The following is a 16,407-nucleotide window of genomic DNA, read 5'->3' on the forward strand; positions in this document are numbered from 1 at the left end:
CTTTGAATAATTTAATATGATAAAGGCTACTGATTTCTTTTGAGGGTGGATATTTCACCCAGTTTGTTTATCAACTTACTGCTTGTGTTTATTTGATAAATGTCTGCTGCTGCGTTTGATCTGTCCTTATCATTTCCTGGCTTAATACTTTGTTTTTGTAGTGTGAATGGGTGTCTACAAAAAGAAAACACTAATACACTAATGCCTGGAGAGACTGGCTGAAAGGATATTTATCTTTATGTTTTTGAGGACTCTAGTTTTGGTGCAAAATTGTTAGTTTACAACTCAAAGTGTTGTTGAAGGACAACAAACTGCATATATTTGAAGTATATGTTTGATCTGATTTGATGTATATATATATATATATATATATACATCCATGACATAATCACCATAATCAAGACACCTCAGGCATTGCCAAATTTCCTTGTGCCCCTTTGCTATCAATCCCTCCTACACTCATCTCCATGCAATCACTGACCTGCTTTCTATAACTCTAGATTATTTCCTTTGTTCTAGAATCTTCATTAAATTGAATTATGCAACATGTACTCTTTATTTGACTTTGTTTCTTTTGCTAGCACGATTTTTTTTAAATTTTGGTATCATTAATCTATAATTACATGAAGAATATTATTTTTACTGGCTCCCCCCTTCACCAAGTCCCCCCCCCCCCACATACCCCTTCACAGTCACTGTCCATCAGCATACCAAGATGCTGTAAAATCACTACTTGTCTTCTCTGTGTTGCACAGCCCTCCCTATGCCCCCCCACACACACTATACATGCTAATCATAATGCCACCTTTCTTTTTCCCCGCCCTTCTCCCTCCCTTCCCACCCATCCTCCACAGTCCCTTTCCCTTTGGTAACTGTTAGTCCATTCTTGGGTTCTGTGATTCTACTGCTGTTTTGTTCCTTCAGTTTTCCTTTGTTCTTATACTCCACATATGAGTGAAATCATTTGGTACTTGTCCTTCTCTGCTTGGCTTATTTCACTGAGCATAATACCCTCTAGCTCCATCCATGTTGTTGCGAATGGTAGGATCTGTTTTTTTCTTATGGCTGCATAATATTCCATTGTGTATATGTACCACATCTGATAGACATTTAGGTTGCTTCCATATCTTGGCTATTGTAAATAGTGCAGTGATAAACATAGGGGTGCATCTGTCTTTTTCAAACTGGAGTGCTGCATTCTTAGGGTAAATTCCCAGAATTGGAATTCCTGGGTCAAAAGGTATTTCTATTTTGAGCGTTCGAAGGAACCTCCATACTGCTTTCCACAATGGTTGAACTAATTTACATTCCCACCAGCAGTGTAGGAGGGTTCCCCTTTCTCTACAACCTCGCCAACGTTTGTTGTTGTTTGTCCTTTCGATGATGGTGATCCTTACTGGAGTGAGGTGATACCTCATTGTGGCTTTAATTTGCATTTCTCTGATGACAAGCGATGTGGAGAATCTTTTCATGTGTCTGTTGGCCATCTGAATTTCTTCTTTAGAGAACTGTCTATTCAGCTCCTCTGCCCATTTTTTAATTGGATTATTTGCTTTTTGTTGAGGTGTGTGAGCTCTTTATATATTTTGGATGTCAATCCTTTATCAGATCTGTCATTTATGAATATATTCTCCCATACTGTAGGATACCTTTTTGTTCTGTTGATAGTGTCCTTTGCTGTACAGAAGCTTCTCAGCTTAATATAGTCACACTTGTTCATTTTTGCTTTTGTTTCCCTTGCCCAGGAAGATACGTTCATGAAGAAGTCACTCATGTTTATGTCCATGAGATTTTTGCCTATGTTTTTTTCTAAGAGTTTTATGGCTTCAAGACTTACATTCAGGTCTTTGATCCATTTCGAATTTACTTTTGTGTATGGGGTTAGACAGTGATCCAGTTTCATTCTCTTACATGTAGCTGTCCAGTTTTGCCAGCACCATCTGTTGAAGAGACTGTCATTTCCCCATTGTATGTCCATGGCTCCTTTAGCAAATATTAATTGGCCATATATGTTTGGGTTAATGTCTGGAGTCTCTGTTCTGTTCCACTGGTCTGTGGTTCTGTTCTTGTGCCAGTACCAAATTGTCTTCATTACTGTGGCTTTGTAGTAGAGCTTGAAGTTGGGGAGCGAGATCCCTCCCACTTTTTTCTTCCTTCTCAGGATTTCTTTGGCTATTCTGGGTCTTTGGAGGTTCCACATGAATTTTTGAACTATTTGTCCCAGTTCATTGAAGAATGCTATTCGTAATTTGATAGGGATTGCATCGAATCTGTATATTGCTTTGGGCAGGATGGCCATTTTGACGATATTAATTCTTCCTAGCCATGAGCATGGGATGAGTTTCCATTTGTTCGTGTCCTCTTTAATTTCTCTTAAGAGTGTCTTGTAGTTTTCAGGGTATAGGTCTTTCACTTCCTTGATTAGGTTTATTCCTAAGTATTTTATTCTTTTTGATGCTGTTGTGAATGGAATTGTTTTCCTGGTTTCTCTTTCTATTAGTTCATTGTTAGTGTATAGGAAAACCACAGATGATTTCTGTGTGTTAATTTTGTATCCAACAACTTTGCTGAATTCTGATATTAGTTCTAGTAGTTTTGGAGTGGAGTCTTTAGGGTTTTTTATGTACAATATCATGTCATCTGCAAATAGTGACAGTTTCACTTCCTCTTTACTAATCTGGATTCCTTGTATTTCTTTGCTTTGTCTAATTGCCGTGGCTAGGACCTCCAGTACTACGTTGAATAACAGTGGGGAGACTGGGCATCCCTTTCTTGTTCCCGATCTCAGAGGAAAAGCTTTCAGCCTCTTGCTGTTCAGTATGATGTCAGCTGTGGGTTTATCATATGGCCTTTATTATGTTGAGATACTTGCCCTCTATGCCCATTTTCTTGAGAGTTTTTATGATGAATGGATGTTGAATTTTGTCGAATGCTTTTTCAGCATCTATGGAGATGATCATGTGGTTTTTGTCCTCCTTTTTGTTGATGTGGTGGATGATGTTGATGGATTTTCGAATGTTGTACCATCCTTGCACACCTAGGATGAATCCCACTTGGTCATGGTATATGATTCTTTTGATGTATTTTTGAATTCGGTTTGCTAATATTTTGTGGAGTATTTTTGCATCTACGTTCATCAGGGATATTGGTCTGTAGTTTTCTTTTTTGGTAGAGTCTTTGCCTGGTTTTGGTATTAGGGTGATGTTGGCTTCATTGAATGAGTTTGGGAGTGTTCCCTCCTCTTCTATTTTTTGGAGACTTTAAGGAGAATGGGTATTATGTCTTCTCTATGTGTCTGATAAAATTCTGAGGTAAATCCATCTGGCCCGGGGGTTTTGTTCGTGGGTAGTTTTTTGATTACTGATTCAATTTCATTGGTGGTAATTGGTCTGTTTAGATTTTCTGTTTCTTTCTGGGTCAGTCTTGGAAGGTTGTATTTTTCTAGGAAGTTGTCCATTTCTCCTAGGTTTTCCAGCTTGTCAGCATATAGGTTTTCATAGTATTCTCTAGTAATTCTTTGTATTTCTGTGGGGTCCGTGGTGATTTTTCCTTTCTCGTTTCTGATTCTGTAGATGTGTGTTGACTCTCTTTTTCTCCTAATAAGTCTGGCTAGAGGCTTATCTATTTTGTTTATTTTCTCAAAGAACCAGCTCTTGGTTTCATTGATTTTTTTCTATTGTTTTATTCTTCTCAATTTTATTTATTTCTTCTCTGATCTTTATTATGTCCCTCCTTATGCTGACCTTAGGCCTCATTTGTTCTTCTTTTACCAATTTCGATAATTGTGACATTAGACTATTCATCTGGGATTGTTCTTCCTTCTTTAAATATGCCTGGATTGCTATATACTTTCCTCTTAAGACTGCTTTTGCTGCGTCCCACAGAAGTTGAGGCTTTGTGTTGTTGTCATCTGTTTCAATTTATTGCTGGATCTCAATTTTAATTTGTTCGTTGATCCATTGATTATTTAGGAGCATGTTGTTAATCTTCCATGTGTTTGTGAGCCTTTTTGCTTTCTTTGTACAATTTGTTTCTAGTTTTATACCTTTGTGGTCTGAAAAGTTGGTTGGTAGGATTTTAATATTTTGGAATTTGCTGAGGCTCTTTTTGTGGCCTAGCATGTGGTCTATTCTGGAGAATATTCCATGTGCACTTGAGAAGAATGTGTATCCTGTTGCTTTTGGATGTAGAGTTCTATAGATGTCTATTAGGTCAATCTGTTCTTGTGTGTTGTTCCGTGCCTCTGTGTCCTTACTTATTTTCTGACTGTTGGAGCTGTCCTTTGGAGTGAGTGGTGCGTTAAAGTCTCCCAAAATAAATGCATTGCATTCTGTTTTCTCCCTTAATTCTGTTAGTATTTGTTTCACATATATTGGTGCTCCTGTATTAGGTGCATATATGTTTATAATGGTTATATCCTTTTGTTGGACTGAGCCCTTTATCATTATGTAATCTCTTTCTTTGTCTCTTGTTACTTTCTTTATTTTGAAATCTATTTTCTCTGATACTAGTATTGCAACACCTGCTTTTCTCTCCCGTTGTTTGCATGAAATATCTTTTTCCATCCCTTGGCTTTTAGTCTGTGCATGTCTTTGGGTTTGAGGTGAGTCTCTTGTAAGCAGCATATAGATGGGTCTTTATTTTTTATCCATTCTATTACTCTGAGTCTTTTGGTCGGTGTATTCAGTCCATTTACATTTAGCATGGTTATTGAAAGATATGTACTTATTGCCATTGCAGGCTTAGGTTCGTGGTTACCAGAGGTTCAAGGTTAGCTTCTTTACTACCTTACTGTCTGTCTTAACTCGCTTATTGAGCTATTATAAACACAGTCTGATGATTATTTCTCTCCCTTATTATTCCTCCTCCTCCATCCTTCATGTGTTGGGTGTTTTGTTCTGTGCTCTTTTTAGGAGAGCTCCCATCTAGAGCAGTCCCTCTACGATACCCTGTAGAGGTGTTGTGTGGGAGTCAAATTCCCTCAACTTTGGCTTGTCTGGGAATTCTTTAATCCCTCCTTCATATTTAAATGATAATCGTGCTGGATTCAGTATTCTTGGTTCAAGGCCCATCTGTTTCATTGCATTAAATATATCATGACATTCTCTTCTGGCCTGTAAGGTTTCTGTTGAGAAGTCTGATGATGGCCTGATGGGTTTTCCTTTGTAGGTGACCTTTTTTCTCTCTCTGGCTGCCTTTAATACTCTGTCCTTGTCCTTGATCTTTGCCATTTTAATTATTATGTGTCTTGGTGTTGTCCTTTTTGGGTCCCTTCTCTTGGGACTTCTGTGTGCTTCCATAGTCTGAGCAACTATTTCCTCCCCCAGTTTGGGGAAGTTCTCAGCAATTATTTCTACAGAGACACTTTCTATCCCTTTTTCTCTCTCTTCTTCTTCTGGTACCTCTACAATGCGGATATTGTTCCTTTTGGATTGGTCTCACAGTTCTCTTAATATTGTTTCATTCCTGGAGATCCTTTTATCTCTCTCTGCGTCAGCTTCTATGAGTTCCTGTTCTCTGGTTTCTATTCCATCAGTGGCCTCTTGCATCTTATCCATTCTGCTTATAAATCCTTCCAGAGATTGTTTCACTTCTGTAATCTCCCTCCGGACGTCATCCCTTAGCTCTTGCATATTTCTCTGCAGCTCTGTCAGCATGTTTATGATTTTTATTTTGAATTCTTTTTCAGGGGGACTGGTTAGGTCTGTCTCTGCAGCTCCTCTCTCAGGTGTTGTCTCAACTATCTTGGACTGGACTAAATTTTTTTTACCTTTTCATGTTGATAGCTGTGGCTGTAGGCAGGTTGTGGGTGTGTCGGGTGGGAAAAGAGTGTCCTTTCCTGCTTGCTGGATCCCTGCCCTTCTCTGCTGCCTGTGTCGCTTACCTGCACTCCTGGAGCAGCTACCGGGTTAATCCCCAAGCTGCTGTGGGCGGGGTCTCCGTCAGAGCAGCACAGAGCCCTGCAGGGAGTGGCAGGCATGCCAGGTACACTGCTCTGCAATAGCGGCACTCCTGCTGTGCAGCTGTATACCAGCAGCAGCCTTTGAGTCATGCCCGGGCGGTGTGCATCGGGCTGGGATTCTGGTCGGCTGCTGGGAGCGCGGCTGCTCCCTCTGGCACCGCTGCAGGTGCACGCGGGCCTCTCCTGCATGGACCTCTCCCGGGCTCCTCTGGCGCCTCTGCCACTGGCACACGCGGGCTGCACCCAGGCTATTCGGTTGCGAGCACGGTGGGCTCTAACAATTTGCTCCCGGTCCCCTCTGGCGCCACTGGTGCACGTGATCCATTCATGGTCCCCTCCAGTGCTACCACCCCTGGCGTGCACTGCCAGTCTCCCACTCCTGGGCCGGTTTGTCAGGGTCTTCACCAGTTGGAGGAATGACTGGCAGGCTGCCTAGTGCCATGAGGGGCATCAGAGCTGTGCTGCCTCCTCGGGGTTAGAGCACCTAAAGTTCCCGGGATTCTCAGCTGCTGGCTAAGTGTGCCGGGACGACTTCATCCAGCTGTGGGGTCCCTGTCTCTTTAAGACTTGCAGGAAGCACTCGTGTTTCTTTTGTCTCAGGGGCGCTGGATTGGGGACCTGCCCACAGGTTTTGCTTTTCCGTTTCTCTAATATCCCATGCACCTTGTGTCTGCACTCTGGGTGTGGATTTCTAGAGCTGGTTGTTTAGCAGTCCTGGGCTTTCACTCCCTCCCCGTTCCAACTCCTTTCTTCCCACCAGGTTCTGGGGTGGGGGAGCGTTTGGGTCCTGCCTGGCCACAGCTTGTATCTTACCCCCTATGTGTGATGTTGAGTTCTCACAGATGTAGATGTATCCTGGCTGTTGTACTGCATCCACTGATGTCTCTTTTAGGAATAGTTGTATTTATTGTGTTTTCATAAATATATATGTTTTGGGGAGGAGATTTCCACTGAACTACTCATACCACCATCTTCTCTCTCAATCCTGCTAGCACGATTTTGAGATTCATCTGTATTGCATCTATCAATAGTTTGCTATTTTGCTTCAGTATTCTGTTTATGGTTACACTTTAATGTGTTTATTCAATCATCTGTTTATGGATTTTGGTTTGAAATTTCTCAACTCTTTTCAAATATTGCCTCATTTCCTATTCTTCCTCTCTTTTCCCTCTAAGCCTACACTTACAATTGTGTTTAATCTTCAGACTGAATCTTCTGTGTCATAATGATTCTCTTATGACTTTTCCAGCCTTTTTCTCTTGGAATTTTTCTTTGGACCACTATCAGTTTATTGTTCTCTACTGAAATGGTCAACTTTGTTTTTTAGCTTCTTGAGTATAGTTATTTTTAAACTTTGTCTCATAACTCTAATATCTAGAGTTCTTAGAGAGATATTTCTACTATCATTTCTATATTGTCATATTCATATTGTCTGGTTATTTCATTGATTTTATGCCAGATACTGTTCACAAAATGGTAAAACTAATGCCTAAAGTTATCTTCTTTTATAGAGGATATTTCTATTTGTTTTTATCAGGTGCCTGAAGGCATTAATGTTTTCATTAATAATCTCTATCACCCTGCTCAGTCACTAAGATGGTTTGAAACTGATTTGTTTTTCCTACCTCTGTTTTACCCATATTCATAGGCTATAGCCCTTCAGTTGTAAATCAGCATGAGGGATGTTTAGAACTCCCCCTGTAGACAGACCTGGACACCTATCTCTTAGCATCTTAGTCCTGAGAAGATGTTGTAAGGTCTGCCAGTCTCTGAACCAAATGCTAGTACCAGGAAAATCTGAATAATAGAAATTGGCTAAGCCCTCCAATGTGTGCAAATAGTAGCAGTCATAGCATTTTCTTGATTTATCCTTCAAAAAAATTTTACTAGTAAGTTTGATTACCTGTGGAGATTTGGTAGAGACATTTTTCTTTTACAAGCTTTAAAGATTTTTTTTTTTTTACCATTTATATCTTTAATTTACTTGTAGTTTATGTTTGTATATGGGATAAAGAAGAGAGATACTTTCTCCCAATATAGTTATAGTGAAATAGCAGTTGTGGAATAATCTATCCTGTGTCTCCTGTCACAGTCTAAATTTCCATAAAAACTCTGTTCTGTTTATGGGTGCTTGACTCTCTCCTACCGAGTTATACATAGGTGTTTGTATTTGACATGTAGAGACATATAGAAATTCTGAGCAGGGCTGAGGACCCACTTGTGGTTTTTTTGGTTTTTTGGTTTTCTCATAAATTTCAAGTGATTCTAGTCAAACCATTTTATTTTTTCCAGCTACATCCACCTCTTTAGTTCAGTCCCAGCATAAGCAGCATATTGGGTTTCATGAAGAAGAGATGTTTACACGAGTCATAGTAAAGAGCCTGGAATCTAAACAGAAGTGAAAAATAGGAGGATGATAAAGCAAAAATATAGTAGAGTCATTATTTATAAGTTTCATGTTTATGCCATGTGTTGGGGGCCTGTGGCTGGTGAATTGTTAAGAATATGCATATTATGACCTGCTGAATGGGAGGCATGAGCCCCCCCTTCCCCACTTCAGGGTCAGCAGGAAGCTCTCTCAGTATCCAAGCTCCTACTTCGGGGAAGTGAAAACCTTGGGGTTATTATTTTTTTAATTGAAGTACATACAATAAAATGTACAAATCTTAGTGTACTAGAGCTTGATGAATTTTGACATGTGTATACACTTAAGTAACCATCACCCAGATCAAGGTATCAAACATTCTCACAAATTTTTTCCCCTTTACCTATTTCCTCATTCCTCTTCTTCCCCTCCTCTATGGCACAGTCTTGTCTCTGTGTAGGTCTTATTTCAATTTTGATGTTTGGTCATTTGTTCTTTTAGATTCTACATGTAAGTGAAATCACATGGTATTTGTCTTTCCTTGTCTGACTTATTTCACTTAGTATAATACCCTCTAAGTCCATCCATGTTGTCACAAATAGCAAGGTCTCATTCTTTTTGTGACTGAGTAATGTTCTAGTACATATATGTACCACATCTTTCCCCATTCACCTATTGATGGGATGCTTAGGTTGGTCCCATATCTTGGTTATTGTAAATAATGCTGCAGTAAACACAGGGATGCATGTATTTTTTAATTAATGATTTCCTTTTCTTTGGGTAAATTCCTAGAAGTGGAATTGCTGGATTGTATGGTATTTCTACTTTTAGATTTTTGTAAAACCTCCATACTCTCTTCCATCATGGCTGTACCAAGCTACAACCCTACCTGAAGTCTACCAGGGTTCCTTTTCCTCGACATCCTTAGCAGCACTTGTTATTTCTTGTCTTGTTGATATTTGCCACTCTGGTGTGAGGTGATACCTCATTGTGGTTTTATTTGCATTTCCCTGATAATTAATGCTGAGCATCTTGAATGTGTCCGTTAGCCATCTGTATGTGTTCTCAGGAAAAATGTCTGTTCAGATCCTCTGCCCATTTTTTAAATGGATCTTTGGCCTTTGTTGTTGAAGTGTAGGAGTTTTCTATATATTTTGTATATTATCCCCTTATCAGATAAATCATTTGCAAATATATTCTCCCATAGTTGATGGTTTCCTTTGCTGTGCAGAAGCTTTTTAGTTTGATATAGACCCACTTGTTTAGTTTTGAGTTTTCCTTTGCATGGGGAGACATATCCCTGGGGTCATTTTGATTAAAGATGAAGTTTCAATACACTCACAGAAAGGAAGTAAAGTCTGGGTGTGAGCAGTCTTGTCATAGTGCAAAATGCCTAGGCAGCAACTCAAAATAGCTATTTTCTCATCACATGATTTTGTTTGGGGAATTGATTTTAATGTCTTTGACTTATAGCCCTTCAGTATTTTTTCCATTTATCCTAAACTACTTGTCTGCAATAATTAGCACAATTGCTAATTGCTCCTTTCTGAGTAGTAGCTTCTATGTGAGATACTGTTAAACCATTTCCATGCCCACATTCCCACATTTTTCTCTAATCTTCCTCTTCATTATCTGCTTTGTTGTTCAGCACCTGCTCTGTGTCAGGCACTTCATAAAAATAGTATATCATCTCAGTACCCTTAATAAACATCCTAAAATAATTATCCTTATCATCCCTATGTATCATACAGAAAAATTAGAGCTTAGTCAAGCTCAGTAATTTTCTCATTATCTAAGGATGGTTTTACTAAAAACAGCTGAGCCTGAAACTGTGGTCTGCCATCTTTCCACTACTGTGTGCTACTGCTCAGACATTCAGTTACTGCTAGAGTACTTGCTCAGTTCCCACCTCTGTCCTTCCAAGAAAAATTTATGGCTCAAGTATATGACAGTTTCATTGAATCCTAAGCACATAGCAAAAACGAGTCAACAGAGGAGCCCTGTTTACTCCTAGCTCATGCCAGACCCCTCCCTTGGCATATTTCTCAAGCTATTTTCCTATTTCAACTACTACCCATAATTATTTCCTTTCACCTAAATCAGCATGCACAGTGTTCCTGAGTTCCTGGCAGTCTGTTAACTCTAGACCAGATCACTTCCCAGATATTAATTTGGACTGATGCTCTATTCTTTCCCAACATTCCTGTTATTAAGCTCAGAACTATATAAGATATTCATCATTAGTATCTTATATAGTACTTGAAAATCTGTAAATATTCCCTGGGATATTTTCAGTGACCTTGGATAGAAGGGTAGGAAAAAGAATACCTGGAAAAAGCTTGAAAACATAAAACGGAATGGCTGAGCAATACTATAAGCTCAAGAAGAAATAAAAGCATGTTGATTGGGATCATGGGACAAAAAAGTGACTTGGCTATACACAGTAGAGGAAATGAGCAGGATGACATCTTTAAATGTACAAAAAGCAGATGGAAGAATAAGTAAATAGATAAAGATTACATTTCTGCATATTTAAACTTGGAGCTAGCCTGTATATGCTTTTGTTTCCTCCTATTTATACAGAAATTAATATGTAAGCAGTGTATGTACCCATTTCAATAGAGATGGAAGGGATTAGACAGTGAGATGTGTTACATTATCACATGATTGATTCTGATTGTGCTTACTAGCTTCTGTAATATCCTTTACTCCATCCTAAATTCTACCTCTGTACTTTTTTTGTCTTCTAGTGCATTTTTTACAGAATTATCTTTTTAATGCTTAACGTGTGCTAAGTGTTAATTATTCCCTACTTAGTAAAGTAGTCATAAGTCTTTAAATTGGTATGCCATGATTGGGGAGGTATCTGAGCAATCATTTTTTTAAACTGCTCAGATGAATTTGACCAAAATAGAACTTTATATCGTTAATAAGGTAATCACTTGCCTCAGCTTTTATTAGTTCTAATTTCTATTTATTTCTTCCCTTTTTTTCATATTGCCCAGAATTTGAAAAATTTTTAAGCCATTTCTTTCTTGTGTGCTTTGTTTATTTTAGGATTTACTTCTTATATGTATAGTAGAAGTTGCATTTCTTTTTGAACAATAAAACGGTATGAATTTATCTTCTTATCTTTCAGACATGCAGTCAAGGTGTCAGACCAAGAAGTTATCACAAGAAAATACCGTTTTTGAGAGAGAATTATCTCAATGGGATACAACGAAAATCTGTAAAAAACACAGTCTTGAACGTTTATGTTTTAGAGGTAATTGGGAAAGCAATGGTCAGTTTGAAATGCAATGGAAAAATCAGGAAGAATGTTTCAAGCATATTATACTCACCTGTGAAAAAATGTCCACTTTTAACCAGAACTTGGCTTTTAATCTACATCAGATACTTAATACAGGAAAGAAACCAAGTGACTTTAAAGAATGTGGGAAAGCCTTTTGTTCTGGATCAGACTGTTTTCAACATCAATCAATTCACACTGATGAGAAATTTTCTGAAGGTGATGAATGTGCAAAGACTTCCTGATTCAGAGCTTACTCAATATCAGACAGTTCACACTGCTAAGAAAACATATGACTGTAAAGAATGTGGGAAGGCTTTTAGTTTGCATTCGAGTCTTACTGGGCATAGGAGAATTCATACTGGTGAAAAACCTTTTAAATGTAAGGAATGTGGAAAGGCCTTTAGATTTCATTCACAACTTAGTGTCCATAAGCGTATTCATACTGGTGAGAAATCTTAATGAATGTAAGGAATGTGGAAAGGCCTTTAGTTGTGGTTCAGATCTTGCTCGACATCAGAGAATTCATACTGGTGAAAAACCCTATGAATGTAAGGAATGTAGGAAGGCCTTTAGTCAGCAATCACATCTTACTAAACATCAGAGAATTCACACTGGTGAAAAACCATATGAATGTAAGCAGTGCAGGAAAGCTTTTACTCGCAGCTCATACCTAACTCAACATCAGAGAATTCATACTAGTGAGAAATCTCATAAATGTAAGGAGTGTGGAAAAGCCTTTATTCGTGGTTCAAATCTTGCTCAACATCAGAATGTTCATGTTGGCAGGAAACCCTATGAATGTGAGAAATGTGGGAAAGCCTATATCTGGAGTTCACACCTTGCCCAACATCAGCAAATTCATGTTGGTAGGAAACCTTATGAATGTAAGCAATGTGGGAAGACTTTTATGTGGGCCTCATATCTTGCTCAACATGAGAAATTTCATGAGAGGAAACTCCATGAATGTAAGGAATGTGGAAAATCCTTTCTTCATGTCTCAGAGTTTAATCGACATCAGAAAATTCATGCAGGTGAGAGAAACTATGAATGTAAGGAATGTGGGAAGACTTTTTTTCGTGGTTCAGAACTTAATAGACATCAGAAAATCCATACTGGAAAGAGAACCTATGAATGTGAAGAATGTGGAAAAGCCTTTCTTTGGGGTTCACAACTTACTCGACATCAGAGAATCAATGGAAAGACTATGTGAACACTTTCAGTCATGACTCAAACTTGGCTCAACACCAGAGTATTTACACTTTTGAGAAATCCTGTGAGTATAAAAATTTTGACACAGCATTTTCTCCAAGTTCTCACTTTCTTTCACTTGTGTAAAATCTTAGAATATAAAAATGTAGGAAAGCCTTTATTCCTGACTTGTTGATGTCAGTTAATTCATTTTGAGAAATTCCACACTGTAATAGTGCAAGAATTTTTGACAGAGCACACAACACACTTAACAGCAAAGAATTCATAATGCAATCTATTGAAATACAGGAAAGTATTCATTGATTGTCTGTTATGGAATATTAGGGAAAACCCTGTGAATTAGATGATAGTGTGAATCCATTTTGAATCATTCTCAAAATGTCCACATCACTGGTAATATGCTGCATAGAGTTTAAACTTAATTCATGTGGAAAAACCTTCCTTTCACTACTGACATCTGGTTGCACTTCCAGAAAATACCAAAGACAAGCATATGTTATATAACTAGTCTGGAAAACCTTGAGCTATGTCATACAATTTATTTGCCATGTCTTTAGTTTCAACACATCTCTGTACTTTTTGGAAAGTAACTGAAATCCACATGTGCTTACTTGTTAGATTATAAAGGTTAATTAGTTTGAAGATTCAAATGACTGAGTGACCATCATTAATATTATTAACATTTCTATGAGAAGAAGAGCTTAAGAGTATAAGATTATAGATAAAAACGGCATCTGTATGTGTGTCATCCTGAACAGGAAAAATGTTAATTCTGAATAAAAACCAGTAAAATAGAATGAAGGGAAGAAAGCTTTAAACTAGTATTAATTACATTTGTTGCATAAAAAAATCATACTATAAAAAAACCTATAGTTTTAAAGAAAAGGGTTTTTGAGTGATTAGCAGTATTTTTTAAAAAGGCATTTGTGAGTTTTTTGTCTCTAACAGATTTCTAAAGCAGATGTCATATCCATCTTATCATCACAATTAAAATTTAGAAGCTAGAAAATAGCCAAATGCATTCTGATCTCTTAGAAATTTAGTTCTCTCTCTCTCGTTATGTATATATATAAACAATTCTCTGATTAATGAGCAAATCAAAAGTGAAATTACAGGCTATTTAGATTTGAATGATAATGAGACTGCTGTTGTATCAAATCCTATGAAAGTGACCATAGCTATTCTCAATGGAAATTGTTCTATCTTTAAAACTAAGAAAATTGAAGGCAGTTTACTTTTTGTCACCACTGTATCTACAGCACTTAGGACAGTGCCTGTCATATTGTGGAATCCAAATGCTTGTCAGATTAAATCATGGCTACTCAACTGAATATGCTAGAATAAGTGGAAATGCCCCAAATGAACTGATGGAAAATTTTAAGGAAAACAAAGCAAATGTCAAATCAGAACAAATTTTTTAAAAATACAGAAATTCTTAAAAATTTTAAATCATGTTTTTAAGTCAAAATTTATTTGAAGAAAACTATGAGACTTTAGCAATATCTCCACATTATGATAAGAAAAGAAAAATAGACAACTAGAGAACTTTTTAATGGTCACATAAATACAACCTTTATTAGACATGACTTTTAAATATAGTGGTTTATTTTCTAGGAAAATGTTTTAAAAGATGAAATTTTGAAAGTAGCTAGAGAGGCCAAAACTTTTTTTAACAATTGGAAAAGAAAAACTCTGGAAGGAACAGAAAATCCTATGGAAAAATTGCTGCTTATGTTAAAATACTAACATAATTCTGATAAAATTAGATGCGAAAGAGCCCTTGAAAAACACAATCTAGAGTAATTTCATTCATGAATATATGGGAAAAAGTAATAGTAAAGTGATATTTACCCAGAGTATTTAACCACTGATCTGGATGGGTTGTAATTCTGTAGTTTACATCTGACAGCAAGATATCAATGATGAAAGTGTACCTTCTCAATTCAGTACTTACACTAAGTGCATTTTCTTGGTATCTTTTAGTATTACATGAGAAAAAGAATGGTATGTGTACATGTATTTAACACATTTGTTACTCAGTTCATTAAGAGGGGTTAAATAGTACTAGGGAACAGTACCCTCCAAAACTGTTACCTTCTATGGAATTTCCCAACTTGTGTGGGGAAAAGGAATTTTTTTGTTGTATCACTTTATTTTAATAAGCTATTCCTCAGGCTGACTAGATTTTTTTTCTGGTGACAAGTGTTTTGAGAAAAATAATAGAGTTTTCTGGACATCCATATATAGATAAATATGGAATATTCCTCTTTCCTTTGGCCTAGACTGCCTTGTTTATTTTAGTATCAGTGGGTATATCTTGTGCTTCTAATTCATAGTGAATTTCTGGATCTCCTTGACTGCCTGAGGTACATGCTTCTTAAACCCCCTACTGTATTGACATGTTTGTGAATGTTGATAATTATCGTTTAGTCTAGTTTACAGATTACAGCCTGGCCCATAGTTTTTCCCTAATCACCTTTCTTTGTAGGGGCCATGCTGGTAGAACCTTTTGGAGAAGAACTTTCTAATTACTACTATAGTTAGATGAAATTGAGGGTGAAAAGTTGGATTTGTTTCTGGCAGGGTAAAGCAGGATAAATTCCAAAGAAATCAAGGGATCTGAATGTAAAAAAAAGGAAAAAAGAAAGAAACTTTGCAAGTACTACAAAACTACGAGAATTCCTTTATGACTCTGGAAGAGAGACATCAATAATTGACTCAAAAATCCCATAGAAAAAGAAAAAACATTTCTGTAGAACTAGAACAGTATTAACAAAGATAAAGGAAAATGATGAATTGGAGATATTTGGAACTATACTACAGACTAATATCCTTAAAGAGTCTAAAAATTAAGATGACAATACAAGTTACACTACATTGAGATACCATTTCATACCAATCAAATGGGCAAAGGTTCCAAAGTGTATAAAGTACTCTGTTGGCAAGACTGGCAAAACAAGGCCTCTTTCCTGATGAAAAGCAAAACAGTACAATAATAATATGAGGGAGTTAAGCAGTGTCTATGTGTAACCTCAAGTTCATATACCATAAGACCCATCACCCTCATTTCTATCCCAAAGATAAAGTAAAATTACAAAATGTATGCACAAAGTAATTAAAAAAGAAACAACGATATTTGTGAATGGGGAAGACAGGAAACAAACCTATGTCCAGCATCAGACTGGCTGAATTATCTATCGTATGTATGTACAGTGGACTATTGTGCAGCTATATACTTATGCTGAGTAATCTTTAGGATATGTCAAAAATAGGTAAGTGCAAAAAATGTATATAATGCTAATATTTATAAGAGGAAGAGATACTATATGTGCCTATGCTTTTTTAAAGAAAATGAAGATACAACAGTTGGGGGAGGAAAAGGATGAGAGGTGGTTGTCTTTGGTTATGTATTTTGATTTGTTTTATTTTTTAAAATATTTTTAAAAATATTTTGACTTTGGATCCATGTAGCTATTTTACATATTGACTTTTATGAAAAAAATTAAGTCAGAAAATTTGCAATCAAATATCAAAGCCAGTGAATGTGATTCTACATCAGATTCATAATGTAATTTCATG

General features: G+C 37.1%; 1 protein-coding gene across 1 annotated transcript in view; it reads left to right on the top strand.

Moving 5' to 3' along the window:
- ZNF790 (zinc finger protein 790) overlaps positions 1 to 14,232 on the top strand; it is a 49,998-nt gene extending 35,766 nt beyond the window's left edge. The window contains 3 exon segments of the mRNA XM_037013916.2: positions 11,467 to 11,774; positions 11,854 to 12,075; positions 12,077 to 14,232. Coding sequence (XP_036869811.2) covers positions 11,467 to 11,774; positions 11,854 to 12,075; positions 12,077 to 12,829 — 1,283 coding nt within the window. The 3' untranslated portion in view covers positions 12,830 to 14,232.
- The last annotated feature ends 2,175 nt before the right edge of the window (positions 14,233 to 16,407 follow it).

The sequence above is a fragment of the Manis javanica genome, chromosome 17 (genome assembly GCF_040802235.1).
Source record: "Manis javanica isolate MJ-LG chromosome 17, MJ_LKY, whole genome shotgun sequence".
Classification (NCBI taxonomy): domain Eukaryota; kingdom Metazoa; phylum Chordata; class Mammalia; order Pholidota; family Manidae; genus Manis; species Manis javanica.